A 27,237-nucleotide genomic window follows, 5' to 3' on the forward strand; every position below is an offset into this window, starting at 1 on the left:
TTTTACAATTGTACGCGTTTTTCGATGCATTATACATAAGCATCTAAACAAGATGGTGTATGCGATTCGATATGAAGTTTATGTTCCGCGCCTATTGACGGTGGTAGGCCTTGAGAGCCGCGTCAATGCGTGCGATTTATTTCTCTAGCGACATAAAAAGACCGTTTCTTATCAAGACTTTTCACTGGAAACGAGACTTGGATTTTATACCAAAATTTGTATCGATAACGCACTTGGTCTAAGGAAAATAGACCTTCAACTGTTGCGAAGCCGAAGAGTGTTCTCCTGTGCGTTTGATGGGAGTTAAAAAGTGAAATATATGACCTCCTTCCTCATGATCAAAGCTGACAGATATTGTAATCAACTAAATTAAATAAAAGGCTCCATAGCTGAAAAATGGCCAGAAGCAGGTAAATAAGATCTCACCTATCTTCAACAATTTTAGAGGCAAATTAATATAGCTTTCTGAGAGATAGAAGAAAGTTAAAGAATAGAATAGTTCATTTATATCACAATAAATCCACCTTAAAGAACATAGGTCGCGTATTAATTTCGCATCAAAAAGAGGTTAGAAACCTATAGTACACGCTTAGTAGGTTACCTTAATTTACTTCTCTATTGGACTGCGATAGGCCAAGAACTTAGCAGGCAGTACAACATCTGCACGGACAGATAATAAAAAATAATTTTACTATTAATATTCTACATAAATTAGCGAAGCAAAACACAAACCATTCGTTTAAAATTTTGCCAATTGACGATGACAATTTAAAAACATGTCATATATACATGTTTCAGCGCGATCATACTACATTAATTAATACATTATAGTACAGACTATTGGATTCATTAATACTTTTAGAATTCCGTTTAATTATTAAATCTGTTATTATATTATAAATAGATACAAAGGAGACAAGACTAGATATTGCGTGTCGTCGCCGGTTTTAGTACAAGCAAGTGCGATGCCGTACCACCCCCTTCCCTTTTAATGACACCTTTAATTTGTCCGATTAATTTGAATATTACAATAATAGTTCTGTGTCGAAACCAAGTTGTGAAGTTCGACCGTTTCAAACGGACAGAATGTTTCTGATATTTGTCATCGACACATGTAGCTTAGTAAACAGAATGTCTCATATAAATGTTAAATTGGAAACAATGAATTACCTTAAATAATTTCAACACTTAAAAGTTAATTAATTTTATGTGAAATATAAAATTCTCATCCGGGTGAAAAATTGTCTCTTCAATTAAGATTATCTAACGATAAATTCAATAAAATGTTTGTTCATGGAATTAAACCAGGATCTAGTGAGGAAGAAGAAGAACAAGATGTTATGGATATCCTCCAGGTTTGCAATGATTACTAGCGTTCATTTTACGTATAATAAAACTTACAGGAAGACACGGGTTAGTTCAAAAAAACTTAAAATATAACTTTAAATCGTTAACATGCAGTAATGTAGACGGTTTAAGCTTCCCAGATTACGTTATGAAAATAATGAACTAAAATCATATCACATCATTTATAAACTGGATATTAATTACATTATTATTTAACGAAAAGGTTCGAAATGGATCTAAGGTTCATGGAGAGGTTTAAGCTCAGGATTTCTCTACGAATCTGAAATACCGGCATTGTCCCGCGAACCGGTAAGTTGAATTGGCAGCAGGCAGACCTCTTAGCGCGCAGAACAGATTGCCGCCAGGGTTTAAAGGTTCTGAAGTAGAGACCACAGAAAGACCAGAAGATCAGAAAGCGCAGCGTAGGACTTTTGCTCACAAGGGGAAAGACGGTAGACGGCGCTTCCAACCTTCCTTCCAACTATTATTGGAAATCTCCTCTATGCCCCATGGTTGAAATAATGATGATGAAGTTTGTTATTTCTGTGCTTTCATTTCAGAAAAGACGAGAAGAATGCGAGCGAAAGGCGAGAAGAGGGGAAATGGACCCCCGACTAGAGTTCACATTCCAGCTCCTGATCGACGGCACTGGCTTACCACGGCACGCTATTATGGATCACGTTTTCGAAGGAAACATGGTATATACATATAGAATAAAGTAATTGAATATTGCTAAGTTCTACATTTAAAAAACGGTGCTTTTTAGTTGGATGATATCAATCAACTATTTCTTCCACACATGAGAAACAAACTACTTTGGTATTATCAAGATGTAGAGGAAGTTGAACCACGACCTCCAGTCGAGAGTACCAAGCCGCGACAACAGAGTCAAGGAAAGCAGCCACAGCTTCAAGTGACCCTTAAGAAGAAACTTTTTTTGTCCGATGGCTGGGACGTTAAATTTACCGGGATATGCATTTACATGTTCAGAATAAATGTCAGCAAACAGTTGCCAGAAGAAGGATTTCACAAAGACTTGTAAGTGATAATACATTTTTATTTATGTTAGTCAAAAATTATTTTTCTTATTTTACGGTTATACTAAGGTTGAAGTTTTGATTATAAAAAATCGCGCGATTGCTTTGATGTGCATTCAATCACTTTCGTATCTGTAGCGAGAGCTCATATTATTTATGGTATTATACAAGGTGATTAGTTATATGTGTAAAAGTTTTAAGGGGTAAATATATAACTCATATGCAGTAAATAAATAACTCAATGATAAAATAATGAGAAATAATCGTTTCAAATATTCGGATTACTACACCTTAAAATTAATTGTTGTTTATTATATGTCAGTGCAAACTTTGTACTGTGGACGTTATTGGACTGTGGGATTCCAATAAACATTTGAATTAATGCAACATATTCCAGAGTGATCATTTTATATAGAGTAATAGGATTTTTGGTAAAAAAAAAGTTACACATCCCACCTTTTAAAGTTTTTACACCTGTAACCAATCATTGTGTAAATAACATTTTAAAAACATTAATTTTAATGGAACTTTACCACGCAAAGATGTTTTAGGTTTAAAAACCGCTTACGCGTGAAATAGTTTGTTCCGTTTTAGCCGCACGACAATGTTTTGTTTAATTTAAACTTTCATGAAATTTCTTAGTTACATAAATTTAATAAAGAATGCAAATATAAATAAGTAAATATGATTTATATTATATGTATAACTTTCTAAATTACTTATTAATTAAATAACTTTTTATTTAATTAATAATTTTTTTTATTTAATTTTTTTTTAATAAATTTTTATAGCATATTTTCAACTTATAGGTTTTGTGGAATTTTAAACGCAAGCAAAGTGGGCCTGGTGACTGCCATAGAGAGAGTAATGGAACACGTGTACATGAGCGCGCTCGCACACCCCAGCAGTGATGGCGATGAGGACGAAACCAAATTTCCGATTGTTAAGAATCAGTTACTGCCCGGTCTCAGATCTTTCTGTAGTGCATTAAAAGGTAAGCTGAGAGGTGTTTTATGGAAAAATTGATATATTAATTTTTCCCTAAAACTGTATTTTCTTTAATTATTCGCCGCATCAACCTAAACTTTGACTAGATTTGAGTTTGCTATAGAATTTTGTGATTAATATTTTTTGTTTTGTTATGTCATAAAATAACGTCACGTAAGTTTCATACAGTGTGGTGTTATCTCTATGCGCCGTTTCAAGATCAAATGGTCAAATATTCTTACTAAACAGAACATTTTTTAAATTTAATTTATTTGAAACGTTATAATAAATGATATTTATTAAGAAAAAAATTGACACTGTTATTTTGGAAGACGGTAAATTTGATTAAGTGGGCATGCGTCTAATCCAACACATTAGGGCAGCGTTCGAGAAACTAAGAAACATCTTTCGTCCAAATATCGCTTAGTGACTAAAAACGAAGACATCACCAGCAATGATTTATCATACTGAAACGTGGTTTTTCATTTCGGATTCTAAAGGGCGTGCCTTTGGGTTGTGCCTTACAGTCGCTTAACGAGCCATGAAGAGGGCTTTTGTAGGGATTTCTCTTCGAAATCGAATCGGCCATGAAGATACCCGTAGAAGAATGAAAGTAAACGACATAGCCTTACGGATTGGCAATATGAAATGGCATTAGGCAGGCCAGTTAACGTATAGAACAGAAAGACACTGGGGTTTTAAGGTTCTGGAGTGGAGACCACGGATCAACAAGCGCAGCGTGACTTACCCACAAAGTGAAAGATGAACTTGTGAAGGTCGTCGAAAGACGCTAGACGCAGGCAGGAAATATGGGAAGCCCCCGTCTACGTACATAGGCTACGACTAAAATGATGATGACGAACATATTAAAAAGTATTTAATCTGTTATAACCATTTTATTCGTAATTAAATATATATTTAATTATTTCTCTACTTGTGTTGTAAAAATCGATATCTGAATATATCATTGACAGTTTGCGAAGACGTGTGCAACCAAGTTAATTTGTTTGATGACGGAAAAACATTAATGTCAAATCTTCAAGATCATACTGAACTGAAGGACATGACGAAAAATCCAAATACTGTAACCATGTTAGAAGAGCGGGTTCACGAATGGATTAAAAAAGTTATGGAGGTAAATGACCGTATTTATTCTATTCTTTTTTTTTTTGTAATATAAATCCAATATTCTATTCCTAATTTTAAATTTTTGATATTTTTATCGATTCATATTTATTATTTCAACTTATATTTCGTTAGATAATGATAATAAAATAAAAATTATGATAAGTTGGATTATTAAAAGTGCGATATTATTTTGAGGTGATAACATTTCGGTACTTCCCTGTCTGCTTAAGGATTTTTTGCATAAAGAACAGAATAATATCCTGACGAGGTTCTATAATTGCTAAGATTTACATTAATATGTTAATTTGACATCTTATTAATATGCTCCATACACGACGATTGATGATAGGTTTAATAACATTAATAGGGTGAATATATAACTCATTTGTCAGCAAATAGCTTTATAGCTTGTATACTTATTTCTATAAGTTCACGGAACCTGCAGTTCCGTAAACTTAATTCCAATAAAGCTGTAAAACCTCCCGGGCTGACAGCGTCAACATCAATAAAAACCAAACACATCTATTTCCAAAAGAATTAATCTGTATAAAGCTATAACTCTGAAATATATAAATTGTAATTGTCTAAATCTAGTTTTTCTATTAGAACGCGACATGCCAGTAACTTCTGGCGGTACAGCGCCTGAAGGACAAATAGTAAACAATAATCAATTTTAATATGTAGTGATTCAAATTGTGAAAATGCTTAACATGAAGTGTTATTACGTTATTTATTATTTCTGAAACCGATGATTTCTACAAAAAATATAATAAGCTACACACCCTTTAAAGCTACATCCAATCACCTCTAATATTATTTGAATTATAGCTACTTAGCGAAAGCGAACAACTGCGTCGCGAAGTGGATTCCAGTGGTCCTCAGGATGAACTAGAGTATTGGAAAAAAAGAGGGGCACAATTTTCACAATTGGTCTCTTATTTACAGGTCAGTCTGTCCCGCTCTCTAACGAGCAAAATCAGAAATTTCCGTGCAACATTAAACCCTATTAATAAACATTAAAAGAAAGTTAATAATCATTGCCAATCTAATGTATTCAGGTACACAAATGGGACATGTGCATACGGAATGAAGATTGTTTATTAATTATGGGAGAGACATATATCCAGGAGTAGACGAGATGATCTATGGCTGAAATAATGATGATGATAAAACGTAATTAATTTACTTATGAATGTTTTTTTTAATTGGTCTATTTAATATTAAAAACCCAAAAATAAGTAAACAAAATTAAATCTGTGTAAATAAAAATACTTAAATGTACTAGAAGTATCATATGCGTTATTATATAAACATGCTTAAAGAGGCCGCAAGGGTTTAAAAAATATATTTCCTATAAATATCCGAGTAATTGAAATTGTTGTATACAATGTAAAATCATTTACAAATACGTTAATTTAGTTGTGTTATGTTGCTATTGGAATTTCTCCATGTAATCCTTTTAACAGGATAACGAAGTTCAACTTACACTGACCTGCTTGCAACTGGCCAATTCAAGAGTGATAAAACTCTGGCGCGATACGGACCACAAGATAACGTTCTGTTATAATGAAGCCAAAGATAATGCTAAGTTTATCCAGGCGATGGAAAAGTGTTGTCACTCGTTGTACTTGGACGATCCAGTGAAAATTAATGACTCTATACTCAGTCTGTTACAAACCGTTCGCTTAATACACAGCGTCTCACAATTTTACAATACTTCTGAAAGGATCTCTTCCTTAATGGTGAAGGTAAATCTCTTACATGAATAATAATTTTATCCATAGCTTTGTTCCATGTTACTCATCACGATGGCTAGGTTGGTTTATTTAAAACAGAAAATGAAGGGAACGCAAAATATTTACATTAATAATTTTACCAATGATAAACATCGTTTATTCTATCCTTCGTTGCCGTAAATCTATAGTATCTATCTACATCTATAACAAATATTTGTACACGATACATGTATAAATTTTAAAGATGTAGGCCTCTTTTAACTGTTTCTATTGTAAATTAATGGGAGAAGCTAAAATTCAGCAATGGATGCTCTACAGCTGATGAAATAATATAAAAAAAACATTTATGAAACAATTCTAACTTACTCCCTTTTTAACAATTAAAAAACGAGTATTATGTTCCAAATGTTATTCACTCCCATAGATAATGCAATTTAATTATCATTTATTTATTATTAATCAGGGTAATATTAGCCCTTACCAGCAAGAGCTCGCCTCAGGGAAGCCCTGCTTCGCATGGGGCGTACAAAAATTGTAGTCGAAATAATACTGAATAATATTATGTTTAATATTTTCTCGTACTCTTTGCTATTTACTATATTCACATCATCATCAACATCATTACGAGTATTATTTCAGGCTTCGTCTATAGATTTTCAATAGAACCGTTTGTAAATGGCTTGCAACGAGTGTAGCTAGTAATAAACTATAATTATAATATTTATGTTATATTCATTGGTAGCGCACGCTTTTCTAAACAAAAGTGCGGCTTACATCCAGGTTTAACAAGGTTATCTGTCGACCTTGTGGTTAGACGACCTTGTCTCTATTGCCGAACCTTAAGGTCCCAGCGACAACCTACTGTGCGCGCTGCATCGTCTGTCCGTTGCCACTCCAGTTTGTTAATCTGCTTGGCTATATAACCTATATGTTACTTACGCCCTTCGCTGCGCTTGCCAGTCCAAATTACAAAAAATAGTTTTTATAATGCAAAAGTAAAATATTTATTTATGGCATAAACCTATAATATTTACCTCTTATATATGATGAAATTAAATATTAAAGAACAAAAAGAATTCAGGTGCTTCAAGAATTCTCAGGTTGCTACTTACCAAGTGAAATTGTCGTAGCAAGGTACGAAAATTGGCTATTGCGATGTATATGCATATGTAATATCAGGACGTGATTTCGAAGAACAAATTAAAGCTCAATCAACTGAAGTAAATTTCATGATTTAAGTCGGTACGTCACAAAAAGCATAACAACCTTAGAGACTGATTTAACACATCTTTTTCTTCAAAATTACAGATCACAAATCAAATGATAGAAACCTGTAAACAATATATTACTTGTCGTTTTAAAGAAACAATTTGGACACAAGAGCGCTCTTTTGTTCGCGAGAAGCTATTACATTGTATCAACCTAAACAAAACATATAGACAGACTTACATAAACGTGAAAAATCAGCCTTTCCTTCCTAACACTGAACAGTTCAGTTTTTCCGAAAATTATGTATTCGGCAAGTTTGATACATTTTGCAAACGACTTAACAAAATCATTGCCATGTTCGATATGATGGACGACTACAATAACTTATTTGAAAAGAGAATGGAGGGTTTGTTGCTGGGTGAAGGTAAAGAAAATAATCATCAAAATTATCAAGTATTCATCGTTTTTAAACGTCATTTCTTAAATCATTTATCTTTTAATTGAATTATGCGCACTTTTTTACTTTATTGTTATATAAATTTGCGGATGTTTTAAAAAAAAACTGCAATGAAACAGTTTCATATTGTCATAAGCGTTTTGTTTGGTTTTATACTTGTTTTTTTAATATTCGATAACTACTTATTAAACATAGCGGGCTCGAGGGAGGTTTTGCTATAGCAAGTTAACAAAAAAAAAAGTTGAAAAATTCTAAACACCTCATTGGCGACGGTCTCGCCTTTGGCAAAAAGAGATTTGCGTTTTACATTTAATTTTTTCATATAAATTCCCACATCGAAATAATCGCACCTAAAATTAGATGTAATATTTTTACTGATTAAATAATCTATATTTTGGTTTAATTGCGTCGACAAAAACAATCTAACTTAATTAACGAAGCACTATTATTAATTACAAGATTTAGAGGATGCCGTACATGTTTTTGAGGAAGCTAAAAAGGCGGTAACTCTGTGTCAGTATGATTACCTGGACTACAGAAACAATGAATTCGATAAAGATTACCAAGCGTTTGAGAATAAAACTAACGCACTTCGCGAATCTATCGGAAATACAATTGAAACGAACTTCTCGAGTGTGTGGGAAACGCCACAAGGAATCAAATTCCTAACCAGGTTCGAGAAGGTAAGGTATCACTTAATTAGAGCAATTTCATAATAAATTAAAATATTTCCTAATTATTAGTATACTCATATTTCTAAATATTATAATATAAATAACCCTTTTCCTTAGCTTTTTTCATAAAAACTAACTTTAAGTGAAATTTTATCAGCCATTGGACATCCACAACTAGACATAGGCTCCCCCGTACACTATGACGATAAATATTTCAAATAAATTTGTTAACTAATTTTAAGCTCAATTCAAATAATGTTCTTTTATGAACAGGTCAGTAAAAAAATTCTTATCACGAAGTTAAATGAAAAATATGACCGGGTACTGAAGTATTGCGAAAAGGAAGTAGATAAAATAATGAAGATGTTTAAACGACAGAAGGACGATCCACCGCTACCAAGAAATTTTTCACCTGTTGCAGGTTTGTTTATATATAAATATAATTGGACAATAAAACAAAAATTCTATTTACATTTTTTAATTGTGTTAAAGAATCGAACCGATCGATAATTTCCTGGATGTTCTACAACAAGCTTATGATTTTTATTAGTGATTCTGTTCCAGGATTCGATGGATCGTTTCGATTTCCCTTCCAGTAGATTCCTGTTACTAGTTTTTAATGAACTCAGTTTATTTTACTTATAGCTAAAGTGGCAAAAGTATTTTTACTTTTCAGAAAAAAATTGAAAACTGTATCCTTTCAAATTTAAACTTAGATTTTCTATATCTTAGTTTATTTATAGCTATGAATCGATAGTTTTGGAAAAGAAAGTTTTGTTAGGTTAACAAACTTTTAACTAACTTAACACAATAAATAACTTTTCTTCCTCCGTCTCTACATAACTTACTTGGCATGCACCGTTTATTCCCTGTACTAAGGTCGCATAAAATGGGCAAGATGTCTCATGCACCATATGACAGAGACAGTTGAGAACGTCGGTGCCCATCCCGTTCTGCGCGCGCTGCCCACAGCTTCGGACATGATGCGCAAATACAACGCGACCCTCACTCTAATTCGCAACTACGAGGAGACGATGCGTGCTGTTTGGATGAATCAGAACGTAAGATATTACTTAAAAATGAATATAAATAACTAGATCCTTATCAGTTTTTGTTTTTTTTAATATATTATCTGTGCATGAAACGGTGAAAAAAGTCGAATGTTTATCAAACCTAATTTTCACACATTGGAATCATTGTTTTTAGTAAAATTTTATTCATTACCTTATGTTATATGTTTATCTAAGTTATAGACGCAACTAAGTTCAGTTCTTTCAAAATATTTATAAAATACAAGGATTATCTGAATACAAATGAATCTTTTGAATCAATACAATGTCGTAATTTTCAATAATACCAAAAATAACTGAGCTAACTAGACGAGGCTTTTTATGAATGAAATCAATCACTAAAGTAAACAAACAACCAACTAACTACTACTTACTAATAATATAAATAACGAGGAGGAAAAGTTTTCAAAACTACGTAAGTTTAACAAAGTTTGCGAACGGTACCAGGAACGCATATTTCACTAGAAGGCAATGAGAATTAAATTTATTGATTGAAGCCTATAAGGCGGGCGGGGCTTAGTCTAAAACCACCTCCACACACTCTCTGATCTGATCTTTATATTCCCAAAGAAAACAAATCATCCTAACAAGTATGAATTTTATTTGATACTTTTAACCTCTCGTAACGATTGCCATAATTAACTAATTAATTATCACATCCCCAATTACAACGACGTTTGTTTTAATTGCGACTGTAATATTTGGCAGCCAATAAAATATTCCAGTAATTTTTTAATCTGTATAAATAAATTTAGGAAATCTTCGGGATGTTCACGATATCCTACCTCCGATTCCGAACAACTTAAACGCTCTCGTTGATCACGCACTGTGTTGTGGAACATTAGAAACTTTTTAACTATTCCCACAGTACCTCGTGCTTTTCTGGATAGCTCGTCCGGATATCAGTGCGAGTTTAGGATTCTTCTCATTCTATCATATATAGGTATTTGCTCAAGCAACCAAGCCCGGTTATAAGTCTGAAAGTGCCTGTCTAAGCCTGAAAGTGACCTTCCCTTTTATCGCTGTATCAAGACCTCAAGACGGGCACAATCACTCCAACGACGCGTCTAAACGCATATCGTTCTGATGCTTGTTAACTCCCCACATCACGAGCGTATTACGCATTTCTCGTCATTTGACCGCCTCGAGTACTCTGTCCGGTTTGCTACCGCAGCCGTGGTGGAGAATGCAAATTCAATCGTATATCCTCGCATCGATATCAGCTAGAGAGTCTAGGGTCAGACAGGGTGCGCTAAACATCTTAGTTCGACAGCGTCGAATGGCTAGCATTTTAATCCACACGAGCGCTTTGTAAAAGGCTATGGACCGTACTTCCGCATAGAGGCAACGAACCTTCTGTTTGCATCCCCCGGGATTAAGCAGCAGTAAGCGTACGGCACCCGTTATTATGTAAAGAAAGAGGCGATCAAAGTGCTCTTCGAAGCGTTAGCGCTATCCCGAGTCAGGTCGAAATACTCCATGTGCTCACTGTAAGGATGGTACACGATGTCAGCGCGAGTAGTGTTATGTTGAGGAACCTTAGCGCCTAGGATAGGCTGTAGCTTTAACCTTAACTTCCTTATTTTGGCGACAGCTATCTCCGACCAAGCTCAGCGAATTCTTCAGAAAAATTTATCTGTCTTAACTGAGCTGTTCGCTAACGTAATGTTTCCCATAATTTTTTTGGACCAAAGAAGCGCTACGTAATATATGGAGTTTAGTGTACTACCACTATCCCGCTTAATAACACATTTGCGACGAATACCTGAAGACATTATAACTTTTGAAATTAACAGCGGCTCTTTGTACAGATGGAACCTACCAATAATATTAAATTGTAAAATATCAACAATAATCCACATTACTGTTTTCTGAATCATTGTTAAAACAACCACAGACTGACAACCAACTTCGTTGTAGTTATATGTAATCAAAACGTGATTAGTAAAAAACATATGTCTTTGAAATGTAATAATCCTAAGTGTGAACTACACTTTGCCATACTTAATGAATTTGATCTCAGTGCCAAGGTTGTGTTGTTTCAAATCCGTTTAACAGGTCTGGTCTACATACCTATAAAAGCAACTATTGCTACTACTCACTTACCAGGACATAATGAAAAGTAGGGAGGCACATGGTTCTGATATCGAAGCAATAGTTTTGTTGTAATTTACTTACATTTATGATACAAACTTCTTTTAGAGTTATGTAAGGCATTGCTGATAAATAAGTTATTGACAGATAATTCAAAACATGAACACAAAAATATTAATATATTTCGACATTGATTATATTCATATTAGCTAGGATTAAATCGTCAAATTGCATATGAAACCCGACGATATGTTACTTTACTACTTCTGGCGACGACGACGACGATGATATGTTACTTTATAACTCAATTTAATAAATTAATTTTCTGTATCTATTAATTAATATTCTTGTCTAAGTTCTACTATGAAACTATATAACAATTAAAATATTACCTATTTAAAGTAGTAAAAAACGATAAAAACTAGTATAATAAACTGATATAAATGCCGCAGACACTTTATATTGACATTGTTATTACGCTAATAGAATAGGCGAAATGTAATCGATATTATACATATGTTCATGTTTATAAATATAATTTTAACTTGAACGATGTAAAATCAAAAATCAAAGGTAAATCAGTGTAGCTGTGCAGCCATGTATTAATTTTCATCATCAGGTCCGATAGATGACCAGCGCAAGGCATATGATACGCATAGATCGTCGCAACAGCCAGTCATTATTATTAAATCAATATTACTCTTTTTCAGCTCTGGGACGTTGACGATAGTCTTAATAACACTCTGTTAAAGATTGATGAATCGGGACAAATAACGGTAAATTTAGACCACACAATCAAACTGTTGATAAGAGAGTCTGATTGTCTCGTGAAAATGGGTGTAGATCTACCCATTGTTTGCCACTCACTGTACTCGAAGAAGAATTATTTTACGCTGGTAAATGACTCGTTGCAGGTTAGTTAAAAATAGTTAATTTTTAGAAAACTACACCAATACGCTGACCTCTACGCCGAATTATGCATAGTTACCTAACGATCTATATGCGTGTACATTAAGCAATCTCTTGCAGTCAACCTTGGTGATATATATATTAAGGATTTTAAAAAATTCTACCCTCAACCTCTACGTAACGATTTTTCTAGTAACGGCGTCTTCAGACCCAGTAATGTTTTCAAAAATTTGTGTTCATAAATGTTAACACTGGTCAATTTTTCACCCACAGTTTTTGCTAGAGGACTTCCTTGCAGCGGTGCGTCGTGTTAAATTAGAAGTTCGGCCGCTTTTTCTACCGCAGGTTGTACGACTCTCTTCCCTCTTGCTCCCCGGTCTGAGAACTGTTACGTGGACAAGCGATGATTGGAAAGAGTTCATTGACCGCGCAAATTCAGCTATTAAAAGCTTCGACGTGTTGGTTACCAGAGTCCACGACATATACACAAACAGAATCATTTATGTCCTCTCTGGAATGCAGGAAGTTTCTTTAATCACTTTACCAGGTAATTGATCTTTTTTCCGTAATATTTCAAAGGGTAATTTATAATTTAATGTTATTTTTTCAATCCTTTTATATTTTTTTCCTATAACCTATATTAAATAGTATTTGACGTAAAATGAGACGGTTGAGCTTAAGAATCTAAAATGAAAAAAAAATTAACGAACAGAAAATATCTTCAAGTAATTTTAATATATTTATTGTTTAGCATCGATTTCAAAATAAAGTTGGATATCACATGCAGATTTAAAATTTATCAGTTTAATATTTAATTCGTACAGATACCGCATATTATGAAAATAAGCGACGTCAATCGTCAATCAAATTATTGGCCGATAGTAATATAAAGAATTTAATAGATTTAATGATTCATTATCTTAATAATTAACAAAAATAATTTTTCTATTTCGCCAAGGTAAAGATTTTTACTCTATATTTTTTACGGGAAAAGAAAATTATTGTTTTTTTCTTATTTACTTTTTTATATAAATAAAAATTACTTGAATTAGTCGAGTCTTACCGTTTAAATCTTGTATATAGTGAAAGATTCATTAGTGCTTACGTTATTAAATATTCAAATTCGAGAACCTTCTGATATCTGGAAAATTCATTTTCATACACAGATTATTGACATCTCTTTTAATTCGTGATATCTTAATTTTCTCGCAGATGAAAATTATTATCCGAATGTGGTTTTTTATTAGTGTATAGAGAAAGAGCTTTATCCTCAACCTTTGAATTTGTATTATTATAAACTTTTTTTCTCTTTGTGATAAATAAATAAAATCGTATTTTTGATTGGAACACATATCTTCGTAAAATTTAATATATGTTAAGAGTATTACAAAAATGTCACCTTTCGAAAAAAGTTTATATCGACCGCTGGACAGCAGGTACAATTTTTTTTTTTATGTCATCTTTCTCTTGTTGTATATTACGAGTATATGTCATATCCCCTCACACATTTAATTTATATAAGAACGTTTTTAGCGTTAAAAAATACAAGCACATGAATGCAATCGAACCATGAGGTTATAAAAGTAAGCTTATAACAAAGGAATAAAGTCAGTCAGTCAGTCACATAAAGTTGATATTTCTGCAGAAGACGTTTTTTCGTACGAACTCCTCTCAATCCTAATAGCCTAGTACTCATGCGGATAAAATTTGTTGCGGCTTCGCCGTTGCGATGCGGATGATACAGAAAACAAAACAAAACAAAATTGTTTGAATTAATTTAACCCGCATGATTAAATTTAATTTCGCGTATAGAATTTAAATTTAATTATGCGGATTAAATTATTCGCAATAAAAATTTTAAAAAATCTCTCTGTTTGATTTAATTTGATATTAAAATAGATAACAAGTCTTTAAAATTTAAAAACAGCTTAGAGTTCTTTTTTAAAATTTTGGGGAAAGTATTTTGTGTTACTTATATTTTTAAAAAATTTGATGCAGCAAAAATTATAAGTTGTAAAGATTAAAAGTTGAAGATAAAACAGTTTCGGCGGTTAATATTGTTTTATATTATTTTAATGCATGTTCCTGAAGAGTTGATTCTGCCTGTTTGATATAACAATATTTTTACTCTATTAAAGTTATGGTTTTATTGGCTAATATTAATTACCACTTTATTTACATTATTTGTACGTTTAATAAAAGATTTTTTTATAAATATTCATTACGGCTTTGCTTTTTATTTTGTCGATGGATGGAATTTCGACAAAATTCACAAATCATTGCTTACATCAAATACTTAATAAAAACTTGAGTGTTTACTAACTTCACGGAAAATAACAATTTGTATTTGTGAATTAATATGAATTCTAATTTGTAAATTAATTAATATTTAAAGGTTTTTCTTTATGAAAAGGCAAATGAAATAACGATAGGTTTCTCGGTTTGTTCGCGTGAGTTTTTGTGAGAACTGCTAATCACTAATTCTCTCCTTACTTGTTTCATATTTAACATGTAACATCATTAGTATTGTATTATTAATAGAAATAAGTTAACGAATGAATTCAGAACCACCAAAAAAATTTATAATCAGGTATGATAGGATTTTAGAAAATTTCGGTTAGCTGTATTACAAGAAATTTTGATGGAGAGCACTAGTTTCCTAACTCGAGCTGCAATGGTTCCAATATGTTCTTTGAAGAAAATATTTTCTATGAGTAAGTAATTCTGGAAATTATGTGATGAATCGTTAGGTATGTGTGTATTGTCAAAGAAACCTGTGATGATGGGTGTGAAGATGTAGATTAAGAAAGCAAAAAAGGAGGACCTTTCATGAAACCAACATTATTAAAAATAATTTTAACATAGTGTATAAATATTAACGTGTCAATAATCTGGAAGCCTCATTACGACTCCAACGTTGTATTACTGTAGATATAATGGTACTGTCTGCTGGGGACATCTACTTCAACGGTTTTTATATTTTACTGTAATACTAAATTTGTAGATCATTCATTTTTTGGTTCAATTATTGTGTATAGTCCATGCACAACATGATAATATTTCTATAAAATCTTAAGCATCGGTAACAGTGCATTTGATGCAAGCTACAGAATTTGAACACGATATTTAAAATAAAATTAGAAATAGAACAGTTTTTAGGATAAGTCAAAGAATATTCCTCATGTAAAAGATTAAACGATGTCAATTTTTTGTTATTTTATAAGCTTGGCAATTAGGACATGCGCGGTAAGGTTCTGTCAACTATGCCCTGAGAAAAAAAGAGACAGCCATAAACCTCCCATTCACTTGAAAACTACCCCGTGTTTCTGTGATCCTAATACTCCTGCGGGTGAAAATTGTACGTTGCGGGTTTTCCGACTATAAAGTTAAATTAAAATTAATTTGTTAATAAATATTGTTTTTCTAACTACATAAATAAACACGGAAACAACGGATAACTAGTAATAGAAAATTTAATTATTTGAGAAAAAAGTAATAATAACTAAAGTAATTTATCAAAATACTTAAGGCAGATCACCAATTCAACATTCACAGATCTCTGTTAAAACAGCTCACATATTAGCGACATCAACGGAGGAAACACAGCAACAGGTCCATAACTGTCCATAAACGTAATATTTTATAAAACATATCGAAATTCTTTGTAAGATTTACTTATTTTGACAGAAAGAAAACCAAATGTTAACTTGTTTCTTGCTTAAATATGCCTTTTTTTAATGTCACCAAAACCAGATTATAAATACCTATATATAATAAACCTATATATAATACATTGGAAACGATTTTTTTCCCAGATGTGTACAAAAAAAAGGTTCAAAAACTATTAATGGAAGAAAGAGCGGTTGTTGGTGTAAACATTTTAAAGGGGAGAATGAATAGCTTTTTTGTCAGCTAAAAAAAAAGCTTTATTTAGTAGATCTTTCTCACCTATTTCCAATTAACCTATATAAAATGATAGCTCTGAAATATGTTAAATTACATTTTTTTTTATTTGAATGTAACAGGCCAATAATTTTTGGCAGTACAAAATTTGCAGGGAGAGATAAAAATAGTTAATTTTAATAATATGTAGTAAAACCCAATTAAAAAAAACATAAATAAACTATATATTCATATCTGCGTAGTAAATAGTGTTTTTAATGTTTTGTATTATTTTTTCTATTTTTTTTATCTTCCTACTTATTATTTCTGCACCAGTCTAGGTTGACTTGTAGGGAATGCATATAAGGTATAGTCCGCCGTTAGAATAATGTAAAAAGAGTAAATATATATATATAAAATATTTGTAGCCCGTTCAGAACCGAGGTACCGTTATATAGCTAACAATTGATATTATAAATTATACAAGAAATACATTAAATTTACATTGCAAAATAATACCGATCTTACTTCTCGAGTGTACGTACTTACTACACAGACTAGACGTTATGTAAATTCAGCAATAGCCGGCCAGTAACTAACGCTTTCCCATCATTTCAAGCACTATGATAGAAAGAGATAGAAACAAAGTGTCCTGAAAATGGATGGACTCGACAAATTTCTGCTCTCCTAGTAAAGTTCAGGCTTTGAAAAAAAAAAGTTTGTTCGTATCCGTAAGCAATCTTGACTTGAATTGAAACAATAGACTGCAAAGTGAACAATGCTGAAAATGTGGTTAGAAAAGAGAAAAGTGAATTTTAACCTATTTTTTTTGCGTTAACATCGTTAGTTAATAACCTAATTTTTAAAATAAATTTTGCAGGATCCTAAAATTAAAATAATTAAATCATGTTTTTTATTATAAAATATGTGCTTAAAAATTCTACTGCATTATTAACTAATAAATGAATTTTTTAGATAAATTACTCCTCGCGATTATTTAATCCAAGTAATTAATGTATAAATTTCTAGCAAAACGCAGTCGTTTCGTTTGTTGATTTCGCGTTCCTCTTAATATTTATAATTTTTTACAGAACATACGCCGTGGTCTGTGGAGGAATTTTTAGAACACGTAGAATCGGGAACTCGGTGAGTTTTATTACAATTCCAGAAACGTATAAAGTGGTACATACAATTTTTAAATAATAAAATCTTCTTAGCACCATTATTACATTCGTTATTTTGCGATACAAAAGTTTATTCGTTATTTAGTTAATAATTTTTTTTTCGATATAAACAGCACTATAGAAATTATTTGGTAGAGGCACATAAGTCGAATACCCCAACAATTTATATTCATGAAATGTCAATAACATCGCTACTGAATTGTTGAAGTTGATTTCATGTAAAAAATGCGTCCATATTTTTATGTATACTGTACTATTATTCGCTCTATTTTTATTATATTATAATTATAGTATTTACCGTAATTATAGCAACGCCTGTGTTGAATTAAATCGCAAAAGCTTGATGGTGGAAGAAGCTGTTGAAGAAGTCTTGGACTTAATCAAAAAGGCTGCACAGCAAATTAAGCCTGCCGAGATCAACCCTGACTTCGAATTTCTTATCGCCGATGGTATTTTACATTGATCTTTCGTCTTTAAGCATTTTGTATTCATCAATTTTTTTATCATCATCATAACTTTAGCGATTTGGTGTCCATTCCTGGACGTGAGTAATGGGTGTGCAACAGGACTAGTTGGAAGCGAGCTGCATCTAGCCTGTTCCGACGACTTTTACAAAATAGTCTGTCCAACGTTGTTTTGGTTACTTCCAATCTCCTACAGATTTTCTCATTCCTGATTCGATCAGAAAGTGAAATCGCTATCATAACCTATGACAAGCTAAGCGACTATTAATTTCCCAATGATGCCCGGAGTGAGAGACCACAGTTCAGTGCCTGAAGTCATCACTGGTAATAGACATTGTTGATAGATCTTCGTCTTAAGACACTGAGGAATATTGAACGAGAAGTGGTTTCAATATTTATATAGTATTTGATATTTCAGTTATGGTCTTAAAAATAAACAATATCAAAATGTCTTACAGAAGATATGCCTCCTGGAAGTGGAGCGGGGTCAACTATAAACGAATCTACGACTAGTGGACAACAAGATTGGTCTGCTGTATGGGAGTGCTTTGAATGCCCACACAAGTTACTTTCAGCACCCGCTGGGGGACTTTCCAAAGGCATGCAGGTAAGTACTTTAAACGACACATGTATTAATGCCTCAAAATAGATTTTGTAAGGTTATACTCAATAAAAGTTTGGCAAGCGTATCTCATTTATCTATCTAAAAAATTAAAAACTTTTCTACTTGTTTTTAAAATAAAAACGGCTGCATGTAAATTTTATTTTAAAGAATGTTTACTTATTTCTTGAGTTTACTTTTCTACATATTTACTTAGGAAATGGTTAAAAATGCTGTTAGTGAAATGCGTCGCTACTATAGCCGAAAAGTAATAGACGTACTGATCAAAGTTACTCGGCGAACGCTGGACCTCGTCATTAAACAATTTTCCCAGGACATCGAAGCAAGTGGTAAGATTTCATTTTAATATTTTAAACCGATTTCGAAGAAATATTTTTTATTTTCATGCGTCTTATTTACCCTACACTGTACACTTGTTTTGAAATCGCCTAACCTCCACGCCGTTTTCTCGATAATACGCATGCGTCATTGAAACTGGACACGTGATTGTACCGAACGTTTTCATGAAATTTATTTCAAAAACAGTCTTTAATGCGATGGCATATGGTTCAATTTGAGAAAAGAAATGAACATAAATTCTTTCATATCCTATTAGGTTCTGCTATCTTAGTACTGTTACGGCAATAACATTCTGAAAAACCGCATGCGGATGGAAGAAATTCCAGTCCCTTCTTGGTTTGCCTTGGTAAATTAAGATAAGAAGAAAGAGGGCTTTAGCTTCTCTTCCTTTGATTACTCCATAACTTTAAATGATTTTTTAAATTAATTTTAGTAAAATAACTTAACTTTATTAAATAGTGACTAAATAAATAAATATTCATTTTTAACAGAACGCACCGCAACAAGTAAAAAAACGTTTTAAAAATCCTTAAGAATTTATTTTAAAATATTATTTTAACTTTAATTGAAAAATTTCAATCACCCATACATGCAATATAACAAAGGTCGGTGTTGTTTTTAACAATGTATATATATTTATATAATATGTGATTTCTGATAAAAAAATTAATGTAAAATTTTGGTACACGAGCAGATAAATTTTTTTCCCGTTAAGCCGACATATCCTTTTTTTTGTTTTAAAAATAAAAATTTTCAATTATCTCTTATTTAAGTGGCTATATTTTGATTTAATTTAAATTTTTAGAAAAAAAACTTATTTACCATCAAAGAAGGTAGCATATTACTGAAGCTCACATAATTGATTTCAAGTAATTTTATTGAAGCTTACAAAATAAACTACATTAGAATTGGATATTTTTATTCGCATGTGAGGTTTTAAATAGCCAAAAACCTAAAATTTGTGATTTACATTAATGAATATATTAAAAAAAAATATATATATAATACACTATTTACTTACGCGCCAAGAATATTATCGAAAGTGTAATGTAATAGTCGTTTAAATATTTTAAGATCCTCACATTGGTTTTATTCACATATACCTCGATCTTTAATTTCATTTCTTTTTCAATATTTTCTAACGCGCCAACCAATCCAAAATGTTTTTCGATCTAACTCTGCGAGACAGGCTGCGCGTAGTGTGGTTTTGTTAAGCAGATGGCTATTTGTAATTCTGATTTTGTGGGATAAATATTATTAACACTATTAAAGAGTATGGTCGGTGAATTTCCATTACCTTATTTTTGAAGAAAATTTTTAAACGCAAACTAACTACTTGAAAGCAAGGTTAATTTTTTATTTGTTTTTGTTTAGGTGTTCAGAAGAAACCAATTTTTTTATTGCAAGCTACACTAATGATACCAAATGTCTCGGTCAAACCGACTTTAGAAGAGATACAAGATGTTTTAGTTCTTGCAGGAAAACATATCTCCGGTTTAGCGAAAGGCGTTTCTCAATGGATCGGTGGAAAATCATCGAGGGTGAAAATTTTTATTATTTAACAAATAAATTAACAATTTCACAAAAAAATACTAACAGTTTATTAGCATAACGTTACCAAGGTTACCAAACGTTTCAACTTTAATAAGAAATCATGATGAAAATTATTAATAAATGTTCTGTTTATTAATATTGCTAATACCATAAAGAATATTAAAAGAACTGTATCATTAAAGTAACAGAAATATAATATCCTGACAAATATTATCATAAACTATTAAACACAACTAATACATCTTTAAAGAATGTTTAGTATAATACAACGAGCTGGGATTCTGATTACTAACATTATAATATTTTTCCAATTTGTGTTGTTAACTGTATTGTACCGTCCTAAATTTCGCACTTTACACTCTTGTCCTCGATGGTGATGTCGTCCGCAAATATTTTCATTACTTTGCCCATAATTACTTTGCTTACTATCTGACAACTAACTTTGCACTTCATGTGCTTTAATTTTTTTTGTAAATATCACGATGTATTTATTTATTTCCATGTTTTGTTTTGCCCTTTGTTTGCTTGGCTTTTTTTTTGTATCTTCGCACGCGATGTTCGTAAAAACAGGTGAGCTGGAAGAAGCTCGCGGGTCACCAATCGAACCAGCTACTCGGAGTAGTCACCAAGCTTGACGAACAGGTACAATCAGTGACGAATATGCAACAAAAAACATTGAGGATGGTCGAAACAACGAAATTGCGAAAGAAAAAATATTATAGATTGGAATCAGAGGAGAAACCAATTTTTCCGTTACAACAAAAAAACTTCTATAGTCATGTTATGGAGAATAAAGAGGTTATGAAAACATTGTCTTCGTTGTCGAATTGCACACAAATTGTAAAAGTTGTGAGTGTAAAATTTATCTATATTTTAAAATAATTTGTGGTGTGACGAACATATCTTGCATAATAACGAACATATCACAGTTAATGATCATGGTAAATTAGAGTAATATCATAACATTCTACTTTCGTATTTTATATTATAAATCGATTTAATACGATAAATATTTCAGGAACTAAACACTTTAGTTAAACGGTGGAAGCCGTATCACTATTTGTGGAAATGCGAGAAAACTTTGCGTCAACTATTAGCGTGGAACTTAGATGACTTTGAAATTGCTTTGAAAAGACACAGAGAACTTGAAGCGAAACTTTATACGGAACCGGATGTACTAATTATAGGAAACAGTTTGGCGATTTCTTCAGAAAAATTGAAATTAGGAATAAGCACAGAGCTTAGAAGTAAGCAAAAGATAATTTAAAAATATATAAATTAATAATACCTTTCATAGACAGACATAATTAAGTCTATAAAAGGTAACAATTTCATATTTCTGTTTGTTTTTAAAATCTTCTTCTAGACGGTACATACAGAATAAGTCAAGCAATGCGTAAGAAATATAAACGTGAAATGGACTACGTTTATGCTATAATGAACGACCTGGAACGGAAATTGGAAAGGCCAATCAGGGATTTAGACGATGTAAGGACAGTAATGGAGACTCTCAAGAAAATCAGAGAACAAGAAGTTGATATGGAGCTTAAGATTGATCCGGTTGAGGTAACATCGTCTGTGTTTTTTTTTATCTAGATCTAGACTATTATATATTAGGAAGTTAGGTAATTTGAATTTCGAGAAAGAGAAAAACGTCCAGCAAGTTTCTACACATACGTAGTTTCTTCCTGCTTTTTGTCTACACTTGAAACTGAAGAAGCTGGCGACCAATAAGGGTCCCATTAAATTTTACAACATTAAATAAAATTAATGTATTTGAACTTAATGTTCTCTTCCAAATAAAACCATAATGTCTGAAGATGAAGGTCTTTGACCATTGTGATGATCTACGGATCCGAAATGTAGTCTCTTACAATAGGCTTTATAAGAAGGTTATATAAGAAACAATGGCTCTCTGGGTGACCTATATATATAGCGATGTGTTTCAATCCTAACATAAGGTATACAATGAATTGACAAGTTATTATAAAGTGAAGAGAAAATTTCTAAATCCAACGTCTCAATTGTAACTAAAACATATGCTCTGGACATTATTACCACTACACACATTAAAGCCCTTTTTATGTTTCCAGGAAGCATTTAATGTTATCACTCGCTACGAGCTCCCGGTTAGCAAAGAGGATATGGAACAAGTGGATAACTTGCGTTACACGTGGCAACAACTACAGGCTACTGCTCTTGCGTCGCATGTACAGCTATTGAAGATGCAGCCGCAATTCGAAGAAGACCTTAAAAACAATTTGGATAAATTTCGCGACGATAATACAGACTATTGCCATGAATATCGTTATGCGGGTCCTATGCAACCAGGTTTAAGTCCGCGCGAGGCATCAGACCGTTTAATATTATTCCAGGTAAATAATTTTCCACCCGGCATTTTATAAATATAGCAACTACTGGAGATATTTGAAATCAATACTAAAACATGTTATTGTAAAAATGTATTATTTTACACTGACGATAATGCGTGGAATTAAATGTTGTTGGTGCTCACTCAGGAAGTTTATGATTGTCACGGCCTCGTTGTGCCGGCTCTTTTCAGAAGCACCTCCGAAAGTACTTGTAATAGACTATTATAATAAATAATATTCTAATTTTGGTAATAATAGCCTAATGATGACATTTTGAGTTATGGTATCGCTTGATCGTTTCTCGGGGTACAGTCTTACATAAGTTAATTCCATTGTGCATTCATGGGCAGCAGTTCTCTCTAAGTACCATAATACAACATTGCGATCGCCTATTCGCTATACTACCAAGCGTAGGGAATATGCGACATTTCTTCAAAGATATTTTTGGGAAAGTCCTATGCCTTGCAGTAAGTGTCTATGCACTATAACGATGACGACGCCGTTTAAAATTATTAATGAAAAAATGATTTCATTGATAATTTAAATATTATTTGAAAAGTATACATACAAAACAATTATGTACTGCATTATCACGATATTAATGGCTTAAAGATTGGATAATTTATTAAAAATTATGCTTTCGTCGAGTAGAGGACAGATAAGAATTTCCGAAATTCCACCCGAATGAGCGATTAAGGTCAATTTATTGACAAAATGTATATTTTCAAACTATAGCTCTGATAAGTATTAAAATTAGCCAGAATATTTTTTAGCATTTTAATAATTATCAATAATGGAATTTCACATCCAAAAACTACACTGCTTTGACTGGCTTGGCCACGCTAAGTGGACGGAAGACAGCTAGTAGCTTAATAGATCAACAACAGAGATAAAAAAATACGATCACCCAAATTTCAGCTAAAAAAATTGTTATTTATTTTTTAGAATCGTTTTGACGGCATGTGGCGTAAATTACAAACATATCAAAATGGGGAAGAATTGTTTGGTTTGCCGCACACTGAGTATCCGGAACTTGCACAAATAAGGAAGGAATTAAATCTTTTGCAAAAACTATATAAGCTCTATAACGACGTGATAGACAGAGTTAGCAGTTATTATGACATACCGTGGGGCGAAGTGAATATTGAAGAAATCAATAACGAACTTATGGAATTCCAAAACAGATGCAGAAAACTACCAAAGGGGTAAATTATTTTTTTGGAAAAAAAATTTTGTGTTGAAAAAGTTTTTTTAATATAATGTTTATAATTAAAGATAAATTTAATTTTTGTTGGTAATTAACTGTTCAAATACGTTTGTAATTATTCTATACTATTTCCTTACATGGTTATTAACCCTGTATAAAGTTGATCTATCTGAAATGAGTTGTAAAATATATTTCTTTTGAAATGGAATGCGGTAGAATAATAAACCTTTATAGTCTGCAGGGACAAACAGTAAACAATAATTCATTTGAATATGCGATAATTATAATTTGCAAAACTTTTTTTTATTTTATTATCGTAAGGTTATTATTTATTATTTTTTTAACCATTGATGTTTGGACATAGTGTACCACATAATTGATATCAGATGATCTTTAACACCTTTCAATAATTTACACCGATTACCAATCAAGTAGGTATGATCCAAAGTTATTCAAAGGTGCACTGTCAAAAATATTCTATTTAATTCGCAATAAATACTTTACCAGGTTAAAAGAATGGCCCGCATTCTATGCCTTGAAGAAAACTATTGATGATTTTAATGACATGTGTCCTCTTCTTGAACTAATGGCAAATAAAGCCATGAAGCCAAGACACTGGCAGCGTATAATGGAAGTCACTAAATATAACTTTGAGCTTGATAACGAGGACTTTTGCTTAAAGAATATTCTAGAAGCACCTTTGCTCCAAAACAAAGAAGATATAGAAGTAAGTTATCTCTCTCTCACTAGATCTTATCTAAATAATTATGATAAATAAATCAGCTATTTTGTTAAATTGGTCATAATTTCACTATGGTAGTAAATTTCAGATTCCATTATTTGCATATTAAATTGCTGACTTTTTCTACGGTTTTTTAAATAACTAACATGTGCTAAAAGAAATTTATTTGATTGAATGTCCTTGTGTTCCATCCACACCTATTTTTCATTCCTCATTCACTCCGGATCGGTGTCTACTACGCATGTGCGAAACAAAGATCGAACTAATACTGAACTGAAATACCAGGAGAACATGGCATAGGCGCAGTTTTTACGAGTAACTTGAAAAGTTTGTTTTTTATAAAAAGGCAAGTGCTTTCGTGTAAATGTAAAATGGTTATGTCTATGTGCACAGGACATTTGCATCTCGGCCATGAAAGAAAAAGACATTGAAGCCAAACTGCGACAAGTCACAAACGAATGGTCAGTGCATGAACTCACCTTTCAAACGTTTAATAACCGGGGCGAACTGTTGCTGCGTGGAGACACCACCGCAGAAACCATTGGCCAGCTTGAAGACAGCCTCATGATTTTAGGATCCTTATTGTCTAATCGGTAATAGAAATTTTTAACACTCTTTCCGCATTTTTATTATTTTGATTTCGTTACCTCTCTGTATCTTGAAATATTTGTTAGTAAACAAATTAAAACTATGTGTCAATATTATGTCTTAAAATTTGTTTTATCTCACAGATACAACGCGCCATTCCGAAAGCAAATACAGCAATGGCTGTATGATCTACAAAGTACAAACGAGATCCTTGAAAGGTGGTTACTGGTGCAAAATATGTGGGTTTACTTAGAAGCAGTATTCGTAGGAGGAGATATTGCAAAACAACTACCGAAAGAAGCTAAACGTTTTTCTAAAATTGACAAATCCTGGCAAAAAATTATGCAAAGAGCCCACGAGACACCGGGAGTTGTTTCTTGCTGCGTTGGAGACGATCTCTTGCGACAACTTTTGCCACATCTACAAGAACAATTGGAACTCTGTCAGAAAAGTTTAAGTGGCTATTTAGAAAAGAAGAGGACCATGTTTCCAAGGTTTTTCTTTGTTTCGGACCCAGCTCTCCTTGAAATTCTAGGTCAAGCTTCAGACTCGCATACAATTCAAAATCATTTGCTCTCCATATTTGATAATATTAGATACGTGAAATTTCATGACATCGGTGAGAAAATCATTATTTAAGAGTACAGTTTAATGTTTTCTAATGTATTCAATATAATTCTAAACTATTTAATTGACAGAATACAACAAAATGATAGCAATAGTATCATCAGAAGGAGAGGAGATAAAACTTGAGAGACCAGTGCGTGCCGAAGGGTCTGTGGAAACGTGGTTGACTTCTCTTCTACAATCTGCTCAAAGCAGCCTGCATTCGATTATACGAAATGCTGTTTCTATTATCAACGACACTTCTTTTAATTTGTTACTTTTTCTCGACAAAATGCCTGCCCAGGTAACAATTCCATCGGCTTAAATTAATGATATACTGTTGTCTGTAAAAATTAATAATAAATGTCGGCTAATGTTCGGCTAGCCTAGTGGAGAAGACCAATATTTTAATTTATCAGTACATGAATAACAGTTTATGAATTTGTTTCTATTTACATTTTATCAGTTTATAAAAAGTTGCTACTTATGTTTTTTTTTTCAGATCGGACTCCTTGGCATTCAGATTATTTGGACAAGAGACGCCGAGTTAGCTTTGATGCAAGCCAGACAAGACAAAAAGATTATGATGGATACCAACAACAAGTTCCTGGAACTCTTGAACACGTTGATAGATCAAACAACAAGGGACCTTCAAAAGATAGAGCGCATAAAATTTGAAACCCTTATCACTATACATGTCCATCAAAGAGATATTTTTGATGTGCTGGTATGATTAATGTAACTCGTTAATTTAATACCCCCATTTAAGCTAATTTTTTATTTTCATCTTTTCGAAAATTAAATAGTGAACATGATAGTCGTAATTGCTTCATGATATTATCATTATTTCAGGCGTGGGACGTCAACAGCTAGACATAGGCTTCTTCTGTAAATTTCCGTCTACCATAAGATTGTCTGTCTGTCAAGCTATCGGTGGACGTCCCGCGCTGCGCTCGCTAGTCTCCACTTATAATGAAAAAATTGACCTAAGTCCTTTCAGTGAGCCTCTGTCGACTGAAAAGATGGAGA

General features: G+C 32.4%; 1 protein-coding gene across 1 annotated transcript in view; it reads left to right on the forward strand.

Annotated features, from left to right (window-relative positions):
- Window positions 1-6,085: 6,085 nt before the first annotated feature.
- The window catches only part of Dhc1 (Dynein heavy chain 1), a 35,881-nt gene continuing 14,729 nt past the window's right edge, over window positions 6,086-27,237 (forward strand). Inside the window, exons 1-23 of the mRNA XM_068764583.1 lie at window positions 6,086-6,247; window positions 7,544-7,868; window positions 8,361-8,584; window positions 8,849-8,996; window positions 9,455-9,636; window positions 12,450-12,653; window positions 12,922-13,195; window positions 17,622-17,676; window positions 18,024-18,163; window positions 18,661-18,785; window positions 18,997-19,129; window positions 19,457-19,464; window positions 20,525-20,680; window positions 21,264-21,542; window positions 21,712-21,940; window positions 22,060-22,259; window positions 22,787-23,068; window positions 24,011-24,270; window positions 24,780-24,999; window positions 25,408-25,607; window positions 25,746-26,221; window positions 26,301-26,512; window positions 26,711-26,935. Coding sequence (XP_068620684.1) covers window positions 6,101-6,247; window positions 7,544-7,868; window positions 8,361-8,584; window positions 8,849-8,996; window positions 9,455-9,636; window positions 12,450-12,653; window positions 12,922-13,195; window positions 17,622-17,676; window positions 18,024-18,163; window positions 18,661-18,785; window positions 18,997-19,129; window positions 19,457-19,464; window positions 20,525-20,680; window positions 21,264-21,542; window positions 21,712-21,940; window positions 22,060-22,259; window positions 22,787-23,068; window positions 24,011-24,270; window positions 24,780-24,999; window positions 25,408-25,607; window positions 25,746-26,221; window positions 26,301-26,512; window positions 26,711-26,935 — 4,704 coding nt within the window. The 5' untranslated portion in view covers window positions 6,086-6,100. The remainder of the gene's footprint in view (window positions 6,248-7,543; window positions 7,869-8,360; window positions 8,585-8,848; window positions 8,997-9,454; window positions 9,637-12,449; window positions 12,654-12,921; window positions 13,196-17,621; window positions 17,677-18,023; window positions 18,164-18,660; window positions 18,786-18,996; window positions 19,130-19,456; window positions 19,465-20,524; window positions 20,681-21,263; window positions 21,543-21,711; window positions 21,941-22,059; window positions 22,260-22,786; window positions 23,069-24,010; window positions 24,271-24,779; window positions 25,000-25,407; window positions 25,608-25,745; window positions 26,222-26,300; window positions 26,513-26,710; window positions 26,936-27,237) is intronic.

Source organism: Battus philenor, unplaced genomic scaffold (assembly GCF_028537555.1).
Source record: "Battus philenor isolate CCGP_79_NKW_IND1 unplaced genomic scaffold, ilBatPhil1.0.hap1 SCAF_1, whole genome shotgun sequence".
NCBI lineage: Eukaryota > Metazoa > Arthropoda > Insecta > Lepidoptera > Papilionidae > Battus > Battus philenor.